The sequence below is a fragment of the Callionymus lyra genome, chromosome 16 (assembly GCF_982586985.1).
Source record: "Callionymus lyra chromosome 16, fCalLyr1.hap1.1, whole genome shotgun sequence".
Classification (NCBI taxonomy): Eukaryota; Metazoa; Chordata; class Actinopteri; order Syngnathiformes; family Callionymidae; genus Callionymus; species Callionymus lyra.
Window position 1 is genome coordinate 7,377,795 of NC_141833.1, and position 22,633 is coordinate 7,400,427.

The 22,633-nt window shown below is 35.6% G+C and overlaps 2 protein-coding genes across 3 annotated transcripts in view; one reads left to right on the forward strand and one right to left on the reverse strand.

Moving 5' to 3' along the window:
- Nucleotides 1-10,883, reverse strand: part of LOC148063416 (low-density lipoprotein receptor-related protein 8-like) — an 82,569-nt gene extending 71,686 nt beyond the window's left edge. The window contains exons 1-2 of one of the 2 annotated variants that reach the window (XM_087810391.1): nt 10,708-10,883; nt 10,131-10,247 (exon numbers count right to left, since the gene is read on the reverse strand). In XM_087810391.1, coding sequence (XP_087666517.1) covers nt 10,131-10,247; nt 10,708-10,774 — 184 coding nt within the window. In that variant the 5' untranslated portion in view covers nt 10,775-10,883. The remainder of the gene's footprint in view (nt 1-10,130; nt 10,248-10,707) is intronic. The other variant, XM_087810390.1, reaches the window with a different exon arrangement.
- An 8,503-nt stretch (nt 10,884-19,386) lies between these two features.
- On the forward strand, nt 19,387-21,896 carry tmem125b (transmembrane protein 125b). The gene is made up of 2 exons (XM_087811247.1): nt 19,387-19,469; nt 20,735-21,896. The coding sequence occupies exons 1-2, from the start codon at nt 19,467-19,469 to the stop codon at nt 21,413-21,415; spliced, it is 684 nt and encodes a 227-aa protein (XP_087667373.1). The 5' UTR covers nt 19,387-19,466; the 3' UTR covers nt 21,416-21,896.
- Nucleotides 21,897-22,633: the final 737 nt, after the last annotated feature.

Sequence of the window (22,633 nt, forward strand, 5' to 3'; positions counted from 1 at the left end):
GGAGAAGAGGAAGGGATGACAAAGTTAGTTTGCTTCTGGCTCCTCACATATTATTTTTTTCCATTTTTCAGTTTTAAATCTTCTCTTTTTGGAAACTTCAAAGCGTTCTGGCATAATCCAGCTATGATGGAAATAAATGCAACCCCCGTCCCTGAACCAAAGTCACTCAGTTAGCAACACGTAAGAGAAACACAGATGTAAAACCATGATCATGAATTTGTCTACAATGTTTTTGCTGAAGATTGTCCACATCAGAAGGTCTAATGAACTCTGATGCCGTTAGAAATATTTCATAAACAGTTTGTAAAGACTCCTTAAGTAAAACTGGCACCAGATGTATACACTTATTAAAAAACTTCCCTATTATGGTACTATACTTTCCAAATTTCCCTCTGAAATGTCTTACAGAAATATTTGTACGCAAAAAAAAATAGAACCTGGTTACCTTGTTCACATACTTTTACCTTTTACAACAACATATTTATTCTTTGTCAAAGTTATTCAGCCTCCAGATAACGCTTGAAAACTTGCGTTTTGCCGGTTGAATTTAAATATTTAAACCTGTCTGGTCAAATTAGACTCTTATTTATTATTTTCCCTTAAAACAACAGCAACAAAAATAAGAAAGTAAAGTAAAAAAAATACAATAATAGAGCTCTCTTGTTCTCTAATAACCACCATGAACTCATCTGTGTCTGGACAAAGACAGATTTTTCGTTATTTTCCCTAAAATGCCAAAAACGGCAGAAGCATGAATAAGCAAATATTGTTCGTTTCATTCCACGGAAGGTTTTAAACTAAATGATAGCTCTGTAGCTCAAATATTAATCAAGTTACAGCCTTTTAAAACTCACCAGTCCCCCATTGTTTAGCCATTAGCAGCTTCCACGTCATATTTTGAAATCTGTCGAGATCGGCCTGAAAAACGACGCTAGAATTTACCAGAATTTTAAAATTGAAAGAAACTGGCTGCCAATGCAGAGTTTTAAGGATTGGGGGAAATGTGAGTTCTTCTACATGAGCAGCTTAGAATTCTCTTTTGATTTTTTTATTTAAAATAGTTTTAAGTAAATTACAATTTTATTGAAAATATGGTTTGCTATATTGTTTCGTAAATAAGGTTTTTCTTTTTGTTATTTGGTTTGTGGCAAAGGGGAGTATTGCAGGTAACAGCTTTAAACAGAAGCATGAAATATAACTTAAAAAGTAACTTAAAATCAATAAATCATTACAGTAACTAAGTTACTATATAAGAGAGTAATCAGATTACTGTTCACAGCAACTGTGGCATCGCTGGTAATAAAGTCCTCCAGAGGTATTGGAGGCACAACAAGGGGAGAGTTTGCTGCTGACTCTGCATCACACAGGCTAATGAAAAGTCTTTGAGCTCTCGGTGGCGACTATAGAAGAAGAAAAAAAAACGCTCGCCTGCAGGTACAGATGTTATATTCATGAGTGCAGACGAAATAGATCATAATCACGCCCTCGGATGAGATGAAAAGTCGCGCCGCTGTTTGAAGGTGGGAACTGATGAAATATGAATGAAACTGATCTGTAATCAGTGCCAAGATTAAACATGCAGTCACAATTGAGAAAAAAAAATCAACTTAAAACATGTGTTTTTTTTTGTTTTGGCAACCTCATCAGTCAAACACAATCTTTGTGAACTTCAGATGTGTGGTTGCTATAACGACACCAGCAGCAGTGGCTGCATTGATATGCAGTCATGTGGGTGTTATTGTTTTCACGCTTACATGGATCTGCCCAGCGCTGTCATGTCCACGCCTGGTTATGATCGTGCGAGACAATCCAGTTGATGGTCGGGGGGGAATTGAGTTTGGTTGATGGGGGGGGGGATGGCCAAGCAGTCTGGGGTCTGGACTGATGGGGGGAAGGGTCCGGTGGAGCTCCAGGGAAGAGGATGTGGGATTATTATTATAATGATACATAAAGGGCATTAAAATGAGAAACGTTTCTCTTTGATACAAACACATTAGCGATTGCTAACAGGAACTCCAGTGATTCATATTATCATTGAGCGTTCTGGGACAAAACTGAGAGGTTCTTCTTTCAACAAGTCAACCTTTTTTAATTCATGTTCCTCCTCTTTTTTAATAATCCAGGACAACAAAATTGAGAAATCTCGTTTTGTATAAAAAAAAATGTGTCCCTGGTGCCATTTTTCTTTGACAATATGAATAACTCTTTACCACCTGTTCACATAAGTATTATTATGTATGTCATTTGATGTTTTATTATCATGAATTTAACACAATTAAACATAGAATTTGGAGTTTTAGGTTTGGTATTAAATTAAAAGATTTAATCCTCAATGTTTAGTGTTAAGGATGAGTTTAACAGTCAGTTTTCTACTAAAAAAAATCCAACCAAATCTATCAGTATTAAATGATGTGGGAGTTGGGATGTTTACTTAAGACCTTAGCTCCCCCAAGGTTTGACTTATGTAATAAAAAGTTTGTTGTTAAAAAGAAAAGGACCTCAAACTTTAAACCCTTTTTAAACTGGCATATACACTATAAATCATTCATGTTTTCTAGTTTCCCTTTAATACTTTTAAACTTATCTTACCTTTTTTAATGAAATGTGTTTTAAATGAGTTCTGTGTAATGCGCCTTATAAATAAAATTAATTAATTATTCTTACTAGTTTATTTTTAAAGTGTTACGCACTGATTTTGTAAAATTGAAGTATGGCAAATATCAGAATTGTTTTACTATATATATATAGTAGTTTAAGTGGTATAGGTTAATAAAATAATAAAAAACAATTTGATTAAAACATAGATTATTGAACTCCTATTCTTCTATGGGGAACTTAAAAAACGACCTAAATTAATGTTATAGTTATAAAGATATAAATAATTTACACAATTAAATAGTTCACCCGCAGTTTTTATATTTTTTAATCCACATTTTTTCATGAAGGAGAGCTCCTATAATAGACTGAGCATACATTTTACCAGTTTCCTAGTCTGACCCGAGACAGAAACGAGAATAATTATAAATTAGCACTGACCACTACGATGCCTTCAACCTGTGAAATAGTGATTGACAGGTTTAATTTTGTGGCGAGGCTTCAACTTCAGTCGTGACACGTGTTTCAATGGGTTCCTGACAGCTGACGCGTGTCAGTATCAGAGCCTATTAGAAGACGGAATCACAGCAGGGCCGAGCGAACATGCGGGCACTGATGAAAAAATCAATCCAGGACTTTTCAGAGAAGAAAACTTTCTTAAAAAAAAAGAGGACTTTAGGTTAAATCCAGAATGACAGTTTGTGCCATCACAGTGGCTTCCACACCAGGAATTATCTCGCCACACCAGGGTGGATTATAAATGTGTGGTTTAGCTCCTCAACAGTCTAGAGAACTGTTACCTCAAACTCTGTTTCCTAACAGAGTTTCATGGAGCGGAAAAAAAAATCTACGTCCAACATGACCTCTTTTCCTACAAGTAAACCTCTTAAAGCCATGATGTGTTGCTCATGGTTACCTGAACATGCAACGCAAAAGGACGACAAGGTCTTTTGAGTCTGTTTTATGCCCTACAGAAGTCAGGGTAAAATAATATAACTGATCAAATAGACAAGTTTCGTAAGCTCTTTTTTGTACATACTATATTTTTCTCAATTTTCTTTTTTATGTGTCCTTTTATTTTGTGTTTTCGTCCTTTAGAATAAATTAAGATACTTTATTTTAAAATAAAGGAAAACAAGTTTAGTTGTTTTTTTTATGTATATTGAGAAATAAAACACAATCAAGTTAGAACTTCAGCTTATTTTTATTATAAAACATGTATTTCAATCATATTAAGTTGAAGGTTTTTTTGTAGGGGTATAACAAAATATCAAAACGATGATACATTACCATTTTTTTTATACTGTAGCACTGTAATAATTCCTGAAGAAAAGTATTTTTATATTTTTTTAAATCCATTTTTCATTATAGTAATTTGTGGTTCGAATAGTGTTGACAGCATGCAAATTATTTATTCAGTGATGACTGAGGACAAGAGGATACAGTTGCAAAACAAATGAAAGCAGTAACAACTTCTTACCTTTTTTTGTCCCTTCTTTTGTGGTCCCTTAAAATCAATGAGAATACATAATGTGACCCATTATGGGACTAAATTGTCTGTCTTCTGTTACATCCTTATGTTTAGCCGATTTTTGTTTGGTTTCACCGTGATTTTGGGCCATTTTGTCAAATTATTTGGTCTTTTTTTCCTTTTTTTTTTAAATCAGTTCCATTTAACTATATAGTCGTATAAATTATTAAATTTAAAATGTACACTCTCAATGTTTTACATGAAGTCCCTCACTCATTCTGAATTCAACATCAAATGGTCGGCCGCATTATATCATATCACTGGCCGTAAATGGCCTGCGGGCCACAAGTTTTAAATAAAAAGACTTAAGCAAAAAAAGCTACACAAGTATACAATGTTTAAAATCAAACGATGCCTTACACGTAGCCCTGAGGAACACCAGAGGTCAGCTTTTAACCTCATGATGAATTAAAGACCACTTTAATACAACAACCACACGTCGGTGGAATAAACTGCCAGTTCTGCACACAAGACCCTCCGAATCAATCCAAGCACACGCTGAACAAGCTCCGCCAATCTGTGGCTGAATGTCAGCGGCTTCTGTCTGCCCACGCAGATCCTACCGGAGGAAGAGACGCCAACACGGCGAGAGCAGAGGCCAGAGTGGAACATAAAAGATGGTCCGTCATAATCATCGGGCTGTGCCTCGCTGCAGTTTCCACTTAAAAAAGCCTTTCAGGAAGTGTGTTGTGTCGGCGAGATGTTGCCGCCACCAGCCGCACGGGGAGTAATAACACCTTGATGACAAATTCACATCTCATTAGCTAAAGAAATTAGAGCAAATGAAGCCAGACGGCGTAATTAATTTTTACAGACAGGAAGAGTTTATTTTAGGAACGGATGTTTTTTTTCTGCGGAAGACATCGTGTGTCGGGATGTTGTTTCCAATCCCAGAGTCAGGAGGTTATCGGGATGTTAACATGATTTTTGTATAACATCAAAAGAGTTTTTACCTTTATTTACTACCATTTAAAATCGATGTTGATGTATTTTGACCTAAAGCTCAAGGTCACGTACAAACAAACTCCTTTAGATACAAGAACCGTTCGATGTTTTTTCAAAACCAGCATTCATTCTTCAACTAAACCCTAATTTAATTAACTTAGACATTTGTTATGCGACGAAATATCAGCACCTGTACCGAACTGCTTATCTACACCCATAACACGACTTTTTTTTACCCAATATTCTATACATTTGTATTCAAGTCAATACTTTTTAGGCTTTTGAAATATCATTGCTATCAATGAGCTCAATGAGACAGTGGGTGGCAGTAAAGTTTTCCCCCTAGTAGTTGTTTTTTTCTATTGCTTTTATATCTGGTGTCCTTAAGTGCTAGTAACTCAAATTAATTATTTGTTTTATTAAATAAGTGTTACGGGGTGGTATGTAAAATTGTAGGATGGCAGATGAAAATGATTTAAAATAAACTAAATTTATATTTATAGAATTAATAAAATATTAAATAAAAATATATATTATTTTCAGGGTATTAGGTTTAACATAAAAATAAGAAAAACTAGTCAACGGAAAATATTTTATTGAATTCTATGGAGGATGGAAAAACTGCATAAATATATTTAACCATCAAAACTTCCAAAAGTCCAGTTGCTGTTTTTATATTTTTTTAATCCATATTTTTTCATTAAGGAGCTCAGGTAATTGAAAAATAAGACCTGTACCAAACTGCTTATCTAAACCCATATTTAAACTGATTAACCCAATTGTGTACATTTGTATTCAATACTTTTTTTAAGCATTTGAAATATCATTGCTATCAACAAGCTCAATGGGACAGCAGGAGGCAGTAGCGTTGACAAATCCTTCAAAGGGGTTACCAGATCCAGATGGTAATGCAGCACCCAAAACAAATCACTAATAAAAAAACAGTTTTTGATGCATTTTGCTAACATAAGCTCGGTAGATATAGAAATATTCAGATAATATCCCATTAATAAGGGAAATATTATAATAATTATTATTATTATTATTATAATTATTACAGTTACTGTGCTTGCATTTGATTGACATGGTCTCAAACCGGTCGTTATTGTGAAAAGAATATGCAGATAAATGTGGTTATTCTGATTAAAAACAAATACTGAAGATGGTCAACTTTAATACAACAGAATGCATTTGTCGGATTCATCACAAAATATTAAATTCAGCGCAGATCATCAACAATAAATCATGTAGAATACATTTCTAACTGAACCTCTGCAGCGAGGGTTACCACATCAGAATAAATCTAACTACCAAAAATAAAACTAGGAGAGTTGCTGTTTGAAGACAATCGCTTCAAACACAAAAGGATTCTGGGAAACTGTTGACGTGTGCGGTATCGTGACTTTTAGATGAACTCTTAGCCTAAAGACGACACTCTAAAATATCCTTAAACGTTTGTCTATGACTTTGTTCCAAGAAGTTTATTCAGATCGTAAACAACCAACAGGAGCTGCTGAAGAGGTTCAATAGCCAAGTTGGACTCCTTCCGAGAGAATGTGTTACTCGGAAAGACAGAAACATACAGAATATTCATGTGTGAAGAGGTTTGGGAATTAGTCCCGAGCTACAATTAACCCAGACACAAAAGAACGTTTCTGTGCGGCAAACAAGCAGAGCAGGGATTCGTTTTTTTTGGCACGACTTCACACGTGGACACGCATTCTTACCAAATATAGGCCACGGGCTTACAGACAGAAAAAGAAAGTGGAATTCTATAGTTTTCAAAAGGAGAACAATACGCCTAAAACACCTGTCAAGTCTTTTAACTCCCCACAATTTCTCTGTCTCTTCGCCAAACCCAAAAACTTGTTAGGAAAAGAAATGGAAAAATTGCACCCCATGCGATCTATCAAGTGTCCTTTTATAAATAGAAAAAATGTATCCCCGGAGCTGCGAGGATAAAATTACCTGGACACCTTTTGGCGGCGGAAGCACAAAGAACAAGTCCAAACTTAGAACATCTGTCATTCTCTCTACGTGCCCTCTGAGCCTTAAGTAGGTATTAATAAGAAGAGCGTCTGCAAGTCAAACAAAGCGATGTTTGAGGAGAGTTCTTCTCCTTCCAAGTGCAGTTTATTACCGTCTCCATTTAAATTCAGCTCAGGATGAAAGGATAAAAGCCCCAGACAGGTGACGGAGCACATCTGGGGTGCAGAGACAGGTAGACTCGATGAGCGTCGGACCAGCATGTTTATCGACACTAAAAGAACAAACATCAGGGGGATAATGTTGTGCTTGCATCATTCGTAATGCGGCGCGATCGACGCGGTGTTTTCTCTCAAGCCATTCTTCTCTGTGTGTAGAAAACAACTTGCTTCACTGACCCGGGTTATCTATTCGAAATGCAAATGTTTCCAATATCGTTCTGTTTATCAATCCTCAACTGTGCTGCAGTAAAAGCCTGCCAAATACAAGCCTAGTTAAGACCTGATGAGGTAGTTTTTTAAGAGGTCAGGTAAGGAATCTGACGCTTTTGCAGAAATCTGATCCGGTTTAAAGTCACACGTTTTACGTTTGACTCAAGGTCAGGGACAGCGCTTAATTCTTCAAAGATCGTACCACGAACGAGGACATATTCCTTCCCTACATTAGCAGTGATGAAAACATACAATCATCGAGAGAATATTGTTAAAGTAAATTTCATAACCATACTTCAGTTTAGGAATTTGCCATCAAAAGCTTTACAGACAAACCGGTCGACTAGATTAGAATACAATAGTAATGTTTCTGTTTGACAAGGAGGTAGAAGGTGTCTTAACTTACCGAACAAGGTTTTGCCTTTAAAGCCCATTTCGTCAATGTCACAAAATTACTTCAGCTAAATCTGTCCAAGCAGAAGTATTTTCTTTACAAAACTAGAAAATACTAACCTCGATTTCCTCTCCAGAAAACTTCAAAATATCATCCTACAGGATGTGTATCTAAAATGAAACTCATCGTTCAAAATCCAACTACTTAAAAGAGTGAAAAAGTGGATATACTCCCATCTGGAATACCGTTTGTGTTTCGCTCTCCTTACAGGAATCAACGAGAAATTGCTTCTATCGCTGTAAATGGTCCAAACCTCAGCAGCGAAGCTTCCAGCTGGTGTGAACCGCTGAAGTCAAATCACCCCAGTTTAAGCATCACTATATGTTCCACTTTACAATTGAGTCCAAGATTTTGTTGTTAGGTTTATCTTGTCAACTCGACACTGGATAAATATTTTTTCTTTGCGATATATTGTCAAGACAACATTTGCTTCATGTACAGTAAATGTTCGTCCATAACAGATTAATATTCTTGTTTAAAACGTCAAAGGAAATGCCTGTGGCCCCCTATCTGACGTTTAGGGGTATTTTGAGGTTTTCATAGTTCTGGCTTTTGCTAGGAACATCTTCTGAGTTAGCCAATGAATATTAGCAATGCTAGTCACTTTGTTATGTCTTTAATTGTCTCCTTATGTTTAAGAAAATAAACCTCCAAAGAAACTGAATAAAATGTATTTCTTACTTTGAACAGGTGGACTATTATCATACCCTACATGTTTTTATTAAATTGACAATATTTTTGGATAAGTCTTAGCAGGGAAGAAAATTAAGAAGAAGTACTATGCATAAAAAGGTGATTTAGGAACACAACAAAAAAGGCTGTTTTGTTTTTATATTTGCTTTAACAATCCCATGTTTAATTTGAACCTTCTCTGGTAGAGGTATTATTAGAACAAAACATGTTGCTTTTGTTTTCTTTAAGATTACATATAAAAACTGTCAAAAATATATTTTCTAAATCAATTTATTTATGTTCATACTCAGATAAAAGGTTCTTCTTATAACAGTACTATTTTATATTAGCTGGGAGTAAACAATTGACTCAAGCTTGACAATATCCCAGTTATAATGCACAAAGAAAATGGCGTCAGCGTCTTACATTGATAAAATATACTTTGCCTGACACATGGTATTCAAGTAACAATTACATTTTTTTAAAGTAAATGCAATGTATCTCTATATTATTCGGCTTACAGAGCAATTTTCTTTTTAGTGTAGTAGCATAGTAGTGCTGGGCTGATGAAGCTTCATGAAGCAGTGTCATTATTTTCAGAGTCCACAAGATGGCGGTCTCTGCACTATTTTCCTTTGTTTTGAACAACTGTTCTAATGGAACATCACATCATTCTTAAACTGATGGCGCCACCTACTGACCTCTAAACAAAATGACACTGTTTCATGAAGCTTCATCAGCTCATCACTAGTATTCAGTGGTCCTACCCTGAGCATAAACATCTTTTCCTCACAATTTTTATTCCTCAAAAAAAGACTTTCCTAAATTGTGTATATATTATAATGATAACTGTTGAGTCATTTTTGTTTTTAAATGTGACACAAAAAAAGTCTTCAGCCAAAACCTATCATTGTATATTATCTCAGTAAGAATTATTTTAATTGTAGAAAAGGCATTTTATTGCGCTTTCATGACATTTTTTGTCATATTTAAGATCATTTCCTGATATCCCGGGTGTCTTTTTTTCTTGGCGTTTCAATTTTCCAAAGGCAATACAAATATAGCTATAGATAAGGGGTGAAAGGTAGCGTAACATGAAGCCTTGCCTTTTGGCTCAGCTCTTTTCTCACAAGCGAAAATACTCGTTTATCTCATGCCATAGAAAACAGATGGTTAAGATGCAAAGCTAACATGCTACACAATATCGACTGCCTTCATCCATAGAACTCTGGATGTTGTTTCATTGGGTCCATATGGTCCAACTTGGAAAACTGAAGCCATACGTGTCAACTTTAGTTCAACCCTCCAGCTAAAGACTCTCAAGCCATCCCTTGGAGAACCACCACTCTTTCAAGAAACTCATTTCAGTTGCTTACATCCCTGATCGTTGTCCACGACCCCGGAGTTCAACGCAATTACCGTCTTTACAAACAAGTGTTGACATTTACACTGCGCCCTTGTCAATCAAAAACACAACCAAAAACACCTTTCGATATGTAAAAAAAACAACACTCACGGCAGTTTTCTTCATCGCTGTTGTCCGAACAGTCGTCGTCATCGTCGCACTTCCAGATGGTCGGAATACACCTTTTGTTGTTGCACTGGAACTGTCCATCCTCGCACTCATCCGTGGCTGTGGAACGACAGGAGGAGAGAGAGAGAGAGGGATGAGAGTCCAGATGGAGGCGTAGTATCTAGTAGTAGTTCAACTGTCATTTGCAAATGAATGCCTCATTGATATTCAGCTTTCATCTGGGTTAATTGGTGGAGGGGTCTGGGGTTTGTTTTTGTTATGTTTTTTTTTCCCCCCTTTCTTTTCATGGGACCAGTTAGAACAAAAACACGTCTGGTTTACAGTAGGAAGCACAACGTTGGTTTACACTTGATGCAGACACACACCAGCTACTGTACAATGGAAAAAAAATAATCAATCTTTTATTTCATCATTTCATTGTGAAAATTAAAGATAAAATGTGTTTTAGCACCAACAGCACACACACATTATTTTCCATCACTGGTCGTTAATGACACACACACACACACACACACACGGATAAAGACCCACACACACACCGGGTTCTGATCACACTGACCTTCCAGGACGTGCAGCCTCAGGACCACCAGATGAAAAAGTAACACGGTCCTTAAATCCGACCACATCTCCGGAGCAGGTGATTCATTCACATCCGCTGAACAAAGCCCGACAGGCGCTCTCCGTGGACCGCTGCGACGCTGCCGCCTGCTTCTCCGTGGAACTCCCACTCCTCCCTCCCTCATCCCCCTCTTCTCCAGACCCTCCTCCCCCCCTCCACGCCATTGGCTGCAGGCGGCGTGACGACAACAAAGGGGGCGTGGTCAATCAAAGGAGTCGTAAAATACAACGGAGGGAAATTGGATGGAGAGAGAGAGAGAGAGGAGGTGAAGGAATGCAATTGAGAGAATGAAAAGAGGGGTACGAGGAGAGAAAGCGGGCAAGGACATGACTGGAGGAGAGAAAAGGGGGGAGAAGAAGAAGAAAGAAAGAGGGAAGTCAGCAGATGCAGGAGAAAGGATGGAAAGGAGGAGGCAATGGGGTGGAAAGGGAAAAATGAAAGTATTACATCTGAGAAATTGCAGTCAGGAAAGGAATGGAAAGGGGGTGGAAGAGGAGAGGGGAAAGGAAAGAAAAAGGTGATGAGAGTAAAAAAAATGAAAGGGGAAAAGAAAAAAAAGCGAGAGGGGAAAGAAATGTAATAGAAGAGGGAAAGGGAAGGTAAATAGAGGGGAAAAAGAAAGGAAAATGAAAAGGAGAAAGGGAGATGAGAAGAAAAAGAAGGAATAGACGGGGGAATAAAGAGAGAGAAAAAGTCAGGGGAATGGAAATGAAAGGGAGATGAAAAAGAAAATAACAGCAAAGAAAAAGAAAGGAAGGGAGAAGAAAAAAGAAAGACATAAACAGTGAGGGGAAAGGGGGAAATTAAAGGTAATGAAAAGGAATGAGAAAGGAAAAATGAAAAGGAGTTGGAAACGAAAAATAAAAAGGAGTCGGAAACACAAGGAAAAGGCGACAAAAAGAATGAAAAGGGAAGAAAAATTAAAGGAAGAATAAAAGAAAAAGTGAAGGCAGTGGGCAAAACGAAAGGAGGACTGGAAATGGGGAGATTAACTAGAAAAAAGAAAAACAAGATTTGCAACAAACAGGAATAGAAGAAGAAAATGGAAAAGGTAATGTCAGAGAAGAGTAAAGAGGGGATGGCAGAATGGATAGATCGATATGAGAGAAAGGGAAGGATTGCAGAGGAGAGAAGGAACTCTTTTATCTTATCGTTATCTTGTCCAGGACTCGTTCATTGAAACCATTAGTCATTTATATGATTATTTGTGTAAACACGTCAAATGACAAGAGGTTTATTTCAAAACGATATCTTTAAATCCTTCATTTTCATAGTTTTTCTCACGTCGACACAAACGTTAACAATCCACCGTCACAGGCAGCAGATCGAAGGCATGTATAGAGCCTGTCATGTATGTGTTGTGTCGGCTGTCATGCGTGTCGGTGGAGTGACTGTGGGGGTGTGAGTGTGTGTTGCTGGACATGGACGTGGCAGCATGTGAGGAAACACTAACGGTTCTATTATTCCATCTGTTCACAGTGATCAACAGAAGCAGCATCTCATCCAACAGCCAATCAAGAAAGAGTTTATGTAGGACATAGTGATGCTACACAATAAGGAAGATTACGATCCATCCTTTATAGGCAATATATAAATATTTGCTTCCCAAAAACTTGGCAAAAAGTAGTTAACTTGAAGTACATTTTATCAAGTATACTTAAGTACAGCAAGGATACTAAGGTGTATGTACTTGTAGTGGACATTAACTATACCAATTTTATTATTTTTCAGACTTGAATGTATCATTTTGAAGTATAATTTCAAGTATACCTATGCTACTAGTGTACTAGGTATACAATCTAAGTTTTAGTTTAATTTACATAAGTATAATTCAAGTATACTCAAAGTAAACCGTACAAATTCTTCAACACTACCAATGCACTAGATGAATACATTGGTATATACTTCTAGTATGTATTTTGGTAGAATGCAATACACTATTCAGTATCCCAGGAATATACTTTGTCTATTACGTAACCATCACCTGTAGATTTCGGGGTTTTTGACATACATAAAATATTTTGTCTTAATAGATGAACGAAAGTATCAAAGGAAAGCGAGACAAGGACACAGTCTGGTTTTGTATACATTTAAGTATACAACAGTGTACTATTACGAAGTATGAAAAGTCAAGTTCAAGCATACCACTTAAATTTAAGTATAAAAGAAGTATACTAATAGTAAACTTGAATATACTTCTTCTCTAAGGTATTTCAAAAATAAACTTCAAGTATACTACTTCAATTTAAGTATCATATAAGTATACTCATAGTTCACTTGCATATACTTATTTTGCTGTAGGTTATGTCAAAAGTAAAATTCTAGTATACTACTTTAATTGAAGTATCAAATAAGTATACTTATAGTTCACTTGCATATACTTATTTTTCTCTAAGGGATTTGAATAATAAACTTTAAATATACTACTTCAATTGAAGTATCAAATAAGTATACTTATAGTTCACTTGCATATACTTTGTTTTCTCTAAGGGATTTGAATAATAAACTTTAAATATACTACTTCAATTTAATTATCAAATAAGTATACTCATAGTTCACTTGCATATACTTCTTTTTCTCTAAGTGATGTGAAAAATAAACTTCAAGTATAGTACTTCCATTTAAGTATCAAATAAGTATACTCATAGTTAACTTGCATATACTTGTTTTTCTCTAAGTGATGTGAAAAATAAACTTCAAGTATACTTATTCAATTTAAGTATCAAATAAGTATACTCATAGTTCACTTGCATATACTTCTTTTTCTCTAAGGGATTTGAATAATAAACTTTAAATATACTACTTCAATTTAATTATCGAATAAGTATACTCATAGTTCACTTGCATATACTTCTTTTTCTCTAAGTGATGTGAAAAATAAACTTCAAGTATACTACTTCCATTTAAGTATCAAATAAGTATACTCATAGTTCACTTGCATATACTTCTTTTTCTCTAAGTGATGTGAAAAATAAACTTCAAGTATACTACTTCCATTTAAGTATCAAATAAGTACACTCATAGTACACTTGAATATACTCACTTTACTGAAGGTTGAGTCAGTCACTTGTGATTTAACCATGTTTCCTTCCTGTTTCATTTTCAGCACATTTCTTTCAAGTATTACCGCGTCCTAAAATCAAATCTCTGACAGTAGAAAGTATTAATAGCAGGCAGCAGATACTTCCAGAATATATTTCCAGGCCCCCCGCTCACCCCCCCAGTCAGAGCAAACAAGGCCGTCTTTCAAATCTAGGCCACGACCATAACTGACACAATAATCAGTCGTTTTTAATGGAGATAAGCTGAAGGATAACTTAATCCCTGCGCCGACCTCATCATATATTCCACACTACAAACAAACACACATATTGAAAAAGTTGTATCCCCTAAAAAATGAAGGGGGGGCAGGGATTGACTGAAATTTAAATCTAATGCAAGCGAGTTACTTTACTGGTAAAATGAATTTACTATATATATAAATATATTTGAGCATCAACGTGACAAGTGAGGGTCTCAGTCACGACGCCTGGCTTGAAGTGTCAAGTCTGCCGTCACACATTAATTGAGTTGACAGTTATTGGTTACATAGAAAGTCGGGGATTAGACAGATATCAACATGAGACATGCTTTAATTAAATGTCACACAGTTTTTAAATATATTAAAGAGTTTAATCCTGTTTGCGCCCATCTTTTTTAAAGCAGCAAATAAAACAGAAAAATAAAAGTTACCTTAACACCTACAATGATTAATTATAAGTCTTTAGAACTTTGCATTAAGTGAGAAAAAGTCTATTTAATATTATAAAAATATATATATTATACCTCTTAGCTAGCTTCTACTTTTAAGTGTATGCATTAGCATTAGCTCAGTCATTCATTTTCTCTCACTTTCAACACTGGGATTGGAGCTATCCCAGCTACATGGGGTGAGAGGCAGGGGACACCCTGGAAAAGTCACCAGTCAATAGAGAAGCACGTAAAGAAAGAAACTCTCACACTTGCAATCCCGCCGACAATTAGTTAGAAACCTCTGTAATGTTCTTGGGAGAAAAACTATAAGACAATTAACAATTAACTGGATTTATCCAGTACTTGATTTAGTTCAATTATTAATTCATTTTTCTTTTTTTTTAGAACTACATCTTTTTTTTCCCATTAATCATTTGTGCTTAATTTTTATTTTTTTTCCACAGAATAAAAGGCAGGGAAACTAAAACCCTTATTACAAGTTTTAAATAGTTTACCATTGAAACCTTTAGGTTCAAGCAAAATTTAAAAAAAAAATGTTTTACAAAAATATCCATTTCATTTTTTAAATAATCTAATAATTGCACCTAACTGCATCTTTACTTGCAAAATTTCCTTATTTTTGTTTTCAAATACAATTTAAAGTAGTAGAGTAGTAGCTTTGCAAAAAAATGTACATTTCCTTATTTATTATTGTGTTTAATTTGAATGGCTTTCAATCCCTCCCATCAGTCACACTACAAGTCCCATGATGCACTGTAACAGTTCAATCAATTTGGAATGCCTGAAAAAACAGACAATGGTTACAATATCTGAGATACATGTTTTTCCTATTTAAAAAAAAATTTAAAACCCTCTCAAGCACAGCTTTGAAAAAAAAAAAATCGAATGTAACTCATCACGCAACATAACAAGCATCTTGAGTTCACTCTCGACTGAAAATGTCCAAAACGTAATACTTTATGAGCAAATGCTACAAAATAAACATCACTTACAGAAATAGGATTGATCCAGTCCTCTTCACAGAGTAGATCTCTCCTAGTTTCTCCAGTCAGCAGCACTTGTAAATACTGGGACTTCTGCTCCGGCAACATATCTTAATTTAATTAAGCTTAAGGTGACATTTGCTGAGTTGGCATTCTTGGCTCTGGTTCTCTATCAGTGCAGCTGTTCAATGATTTTCTTCTCCTGCCGCAGGTTGTTTGAACAATCCTGCTCTTTAAACTCCTTTTTTTAAACGAACCAAGAGCCTAGACTAACATCACATCTTCAATTAATTTAAGTATAATCACAAATATATATATTTGGTTTTGATGGTCCTCGTTTATTTTAGTGAAAGTGAAACATTTATGACTATTGTTAGGCTGTTAATGTATATATTTTAAATGAAATAAAAATGCATTTAATTCAATTACTTTGTTAGAAACATCAAGGGAACTAAAAAGAAATAAAAATTAATAAGAAATACTCGCTTCCGTCGAAACCTGGATGCTGCCACCCTCTGCTGGTTGATCATTGGCATTACAGCAGTGATTGCATTTTAAATAATTAATATTTGCACGGAACTAAAAAAAACTGATAATGAATCTGGGTCGAATATAGAAGATACACATAAATGATGCATCACTAGATTAAATAAATCAAAGGTTATTATGACAAAAACAACATTAATTTTAAGTGTTGTTCAATAAAACATGTGTAAATTAAACAGTGAAGCACAGAAGTCATTATAGATATATAGATTATATTCCAGTCCAGACTAAATGTGGTAAAACAATTCATTAAAAAATGATTATCTGGTTAGCATGAAATCCACCTGGAAATAAAAAATAAGGTGATTTAATATAAATCACTGCTGTTGAAATAAAATAATTTTAAAAAAGGGAAGCTAAATCCCTCTAACATCGTCGATGTAACTTGGTTTTGCTAATGGAAAATAAATGTAATATAAATCAAATTCAAATCCATAAATTACATCTTATTAAATGATTAAACTATTACAACTGTTTTCCTTTACATAACCATCCTCAACTCAGACCATCTCAATGTGTCTTTAAATTCCGGTGCAGGAAATAAAATGAATGTCCCTGAAAATAATAATCCAGACAAGGTTAAAGTATCAAGTAGATAACGTTGATGCCTGTATCAGAACATCCTTGATAAATGAATTATTATTTCAGTGAGTCATCAAGGAATGCATCCTTCACATCGAGGCATGAATCTGCATTTGAATTTATACTTTAAAAAGTAAAGCAAATAAATATCAATTTGCTGCACATTGTAGTTTGTATTTCAGAGGGATCCATCTATCTATCCATCTATCTATCCATCCATCCATCCATCCATCCATCCATCCATCCATCCATCTTTCTAAACCAGCTGATAAGATGATGAATAAATGTGGTTCATGTCCGTCCATAATCCAGTGACATAAATAGAAACACTGATGAAACTGGTGAACATGGACACTGTGTTCCTCTCGTCGAAGCTGGAGCACTTCCAGCTGCTAAACAAAAGAAATCGAATCTGTCAACAAAAAAATTGGCATTGGAAATAAATTGTCTTGGAGGAAACACAATATATTGAAATTGACAATTACAATGTTGTTTGAAAAACAATGTTGGAATAGAAAACTAACATTATGCCAAAAGACAAAACATTTTGTTTTTATTTTTTAAAAAGTTTATTACGAAAAAGTTACATCCAACTTTTCTTCAGCCAATATTTATTTTATTCAATGTTTCAAAGCTCACTTTTTTTAGTTCTCTCCAAGTTGGAATTTTTTGTGTACATGACGGGGGAAGAAGCGGGCGTTTGAATTTGTTTTCCATTTTTCTCAACCAATATTTTTCTAATTTCAACGCCAATATTCGTTTCCGTTTTTCGCCCAAAATGTTTCAAACGCCAATTTCCCACTATTCTATTATTATAAAATCGCAGATTCTACATTTATGAGTCGTACTTTTGCTATAAAACAGGCATTATTTTCATCACATTAACGGTGACCGGCGCTTAATAAAGGCGACCACTAGGGGGAGTAATTCAAGGAACTCAAAGAAAATACGTCTTAAAATGTTGGAATATGTGATAAAAAATGTTCTTAAATGAAATGGATTCAACGATTAAAGTGGGTGAAAATTGACTTGACTTTAACATATTCATCAGTATTTATTTAGACACTACTGTGAAAGGTTAAAATAATTTTAAAAAAATGCCACAAAAACGGGCTGGTGCAAAATATTAAATATGAAAGTTAATTATGGATTTTATAGCAAATGAAGTCGAATCATCACCTTTTTTATTTGTATTTATTATTATTATTATACTGGAGCTTCTTTGAGTCTTCCATGTTTTTACAAGAAATTAAAAAGAAACTTTGATACAAAGGATGTGATCATATTAATGCAACAACTAACATGATCCAACAGTTGAATTGGTTCACAAATTACTTTTTTTTTTTAAATAAACAAGTCGTGATGGAAGTACCAAACTCTCTTCGGAATCTTCTGAGTTGTTTGTAGCAATCCTAAAACAATGCTGAATGGATCATGACAACAGGTTTTGTCACCATAATAGAATAGTTTTAAATCGCCATTTTTGCTAGTTCTGGGCGGAACGTGAGCAGCAGATAGAAGCCATACAAGTGAAATATTCCTCTACAACTTTCTTCAAGACTTTGCTTACGACATCCCAGCTACCCGGGGTGAGAGCGGGGGACAATGTGGTGAAGGTGTGGACAGGATACCACTCAAAATCACAACGTCTAATAAACAATTCTGACAAAAGATTTTTATTTTTATTTATTTTTATGAATAATTGTTGTATTGCTGTGGCTATTTGGGAAAAAAACAATTTATGTTTAATTTAATCAATAAAGTTCTACCTAACCTAACCTAAACTAGCGTTACCTGTGTGGGAGGAAACCAGAGCGCTAATAGAAACATTCAGTTGGGGCAGAAGTAGCTATCAAAAATGTACGACCTCGTAATTTGTCAAATATATATTGATTGATTGAAGATGTTTCTGTGTGAACTTAAAATGACTTAAATCTGTGGTTAGTAGTGATGGTCTATTGAAGCAGTGTCATTATTTTCAAAGTCCACTAGATGGCGGTCTCTGCACTATTTTCCTTTGTTTTGAACAACTCTTGTAACGAAGAATCAGATAATTTGTAAAGTGATGGCGCCACCTACTGACCTCTAAACAACATGACACTGTTTCATGAAGCTTCACCAGATCATCACCAGTGTACGGGCAAAAACTACGGTGTCCATGTAGTAAGTAAGTAAGTAAGTAATTTTTATTTGTATAGCGCTTTTCCAGACCAGGGTCACAAAGTGCTTAAACAATCAAAACAATATTCAATAAAGTATATATTTTAAAGATCAAGATAAAACAAGAAAAAACCTGAAAACGTAACCTTTTTAAGTAAGTAATTTGTATTTATATAGCTAATTTTTCAATCATATAACTTGTTTTTATTAACTTGATAGTATGCTGTGTTTTTTTATGAACGTTAGAAATTCGGCCGTTGGCAGATGTATGCATTGTCTCAGTGCCTGGATGGGGTTGAACCCAGAAGTTCAGGGAAAGACTCGCCATCTCATGGTGGATTTTCCATGAGCAGAAATAGCCTCTCGTTGTTCTAGGGCTGACCTGAAGTCAGCGCCGCATCACACTGGCACAGCGTCCAGCGCTCAGCGTGAGTGACGAGATGCTTTTCAAACACAGACCGGCCATTATCACTCCGGGCTGACATCACTGACAGCAGCAACTACACTCATCACCGACTCACACCCGCACGGGAGTCGCCGTCGCCTGCATGGCAACGTCATTGTGCGCCCGGACAGGCCGGACAAAACATCCATGGATTTTTTTTTTTTTTAAATCTTCACACTCATTTCTCCGGGGGCTCTAATGGATGAAGGGATGTCAGGTGTCTGCTCATAATGGTGAGAAGATTGCAGAAGATTTCATGGAACTATCTTTGTACCCATTTCTTCCTCGTCTACTTAAAAAATTGGGAGGATGATCTTTTTTCTGAAGGCTTTCAGATTTATGAAATGAAATGTTAACTTTGACTCATGAGTTAGTGTAATATTGAATTTGAATGTGGCTCCTGGTAAAAGTCTCTCAGGGGCTCATGTTTTTTAATTGAAGGTAAACTGGAGAGACTTTAGAAGATGAAAAATATGTCAAGACTTTCTGAAATGTGTCAAAATGGAACTACTTTATCAATATAGAGGTTTAAGTGGAAAGGCTCCTTTACATAGTATATTAGTGGCCACACAATATTGAAAATGGAAATAATTTAAACAAAAAAATTAATAATAATAATAAGAATGTACATACGTAGAGTTCGATATTCTAATTCCAATAATTCAAAAATAAACCAACAATTAATATTCTCTATTTTTGTAGCCTTAAATTCACTATCAAAATGGTGGCACTATTATACATTTTATAATTATTTTTTTAAAGCTATGAATAAAAAAATATTGAATATAGAAAAGATATTTCTGAATGATTGGAATTAAATATAAAATATAAAATATATATTTTAATTTTTTATATTTATATATTTATATATTTATATTTAATTTATTATATTTATTTGTATTTCCTTATTTTTTTTATTTTCATTACATGAAAACAATAATGAATCTAGAAAATAATAACGTTTTTTAATTCAATTATTAAAAAAATAACCTTTTAATTTATAAATTATTTAATAAAATTATTTTTAAATTATAAATGCTTAACCCTTGTGTCATCTCTAGGTCAAGGTGAAAAGACAACATTTGAAATGTTAAATTCAACCATTCAATATTCTGATGGTGTTCATTTATTTGCAAATTTCGTCTTATTTGTTTGTATTATTATTATACATTTTTAACTTAGTTCTTTTATTTTACACTGTTGAAAATGAGTGAAATAGAGATACGTGCATTATGGTATTTTTTTGCAACTAATGTGTTGATTTATGTGTCTTTAAACCCTAGTGTTATCTCAGGGTCAAGGTGACCCGAAGGCCCCAAAACAAATGAAACAAACAAAGCGGGGCGTGATAAGAGCTGGCTGGAGGAGGAATGAAGCCATTATTACGTCATAATGGACTCCGCTCTCGTAACCTCTCGTTCGCTCAGATTTCAGACGGGGGAGAATTTTATAAAGTAATTCAAAACATATATATTTTATATTTCTGTCTCACTTTAAGATGCAGACCATCCGCCCGCCTCGCCTCACCTTCTACCAGCCTCCGACTCTCTACCTGGACCCCATCGTGACCCGGACCCATGACCTGGAGGATCAGGTGGAGCTGTGGTGGTCCAGGGAACCCTGTCACTCCCTCCTTTGCTACGCTGCGTCCGTCGCCCTCATCCTGGGCCTCGGCTTCGGCGGCGTGTGCCTCCTGTCCACCACCAGCACCGGCCTGTCGGGCGAGTGGCGTCTGGGCGTGGGCACCACCCTCTGCCTCCTGGCCCTCACCGTCCTCCTCAAGCAGCTCCTCAGCTCCGCCATCCAGGACATGAACTGTGTCCACAGCTGGCGTCGCATCGAGCAGCTGAAGAGCGGCGGGCGAGGTGACCCGGCACTGATGCTGGCGGTGGGGTTGGCGGTGATGCTGTGTGGGGCGGCTCTGCTGGGCGTGAAGTTAATTTCCCGCCGGGATTCGGATGAATGGGTGATGCTGGTGTTCGGGCTGGTGCTGATGGCGGCCGGACTGGTCACGGTTCTGTCCGTCTCCGCTTACACACTGATGTTGTTCCTGAGAAGACGAAAGGATCGAAGGAGGATGAGATTCAGTCAAAGGGAACAAGCTGTCAGATTACTCAGTGTCCCGGGAGGACGAATGAACCGGATCATGAGAGACTCCGGCAGGATGACTCGGATTTAATGAGGAAAAACTACCTGAACGATCTTAATAAATGATTATTAACTTTGTTTTTGATACTTTCTCATGTTCTTAATGTTTCTTATGTCACAGCTGTCTTTTGTCATTTAACAAATCAGAGTTTCTAGTAATAATTATAGTGATAATTGATCTGCCCTTCAGGGTTTTATCTTGGTCTGATGCAAGAGATAATCCTCAAAGTGCAAGAAAAAAAGAAAACTGATCCGCGAGTAGAACTGACAATGACAGTGAACACAATTTTATTTATTCATTAGTTACGTTTTTCCTCCCCTTTAAAAGATAACGTGAATATTGAGATATTTAGTAAAAAATTAATGTGAAAAAAGCTAGATTAATTGTTGTATTGGCATAATTGGGGTTATTTTTTAGATTTTTTAAATGTTTTTTTCCTCCTTTTTACTTGTTTTTTCCATGTTTTTGCTCCTAAGCCTTGGCCTGACGGACCATCACAACAGTCACAGTATATCATGTGATCCCTGGAGTTAAACAGTATCTGCTCCCTGATGCTATCACCATTACTGGACTCCTTGTAGGTTGTGTATTGGGGTGGAATGCTCATGTGTATTGGGGGGGGGGGAGGGGGTGGCGGGAGTTGGTGCAGAAAATAAAAGACATCTAGCTATTATTGGGTCATGTTTGTCGTGAACATAGATCAGAGGAATTCTTCTTTACCACCAGGTTACAAAAGAAAAAATAAACCGTAGATGCTTAGATTCATTTCAAAACGTTCAATTGAGTTCTCTTGTCATAAACATTTAATCAGATCAAATATTATTTACATAATTCAGATTCATTTTTAAATTCGCTTCACGTCGCATTGGAGGAAAAAGACAACTATGTTTTGACACTTGGGTTAGCAAGTATATCATCCAGTTTAAATTATTACATTACAGTAGAAAAACAACACCTCTATTTGGACACCTTTTTTTATGTGTTACGCGGTGGTAAATATCAACTCAGATGAACTGAATAGCTGAGATAGCAAGTACATTTGTTAGGCAAAAGAAAATAACATAATATTACAGTAAACAACAAAACAAAAACTCTGTTCTGCTAACCGTTACAGGGCGATAAATTCCACCCATGATTTATTGCAGCTAGCATTGTGATTGATTAGCTTAGCTAGCTGGTATATCATTCAGTTTAAAATTCATGTTATGGTTGAAAAAACAACTGTATCATAAGATATTATTGATTGCG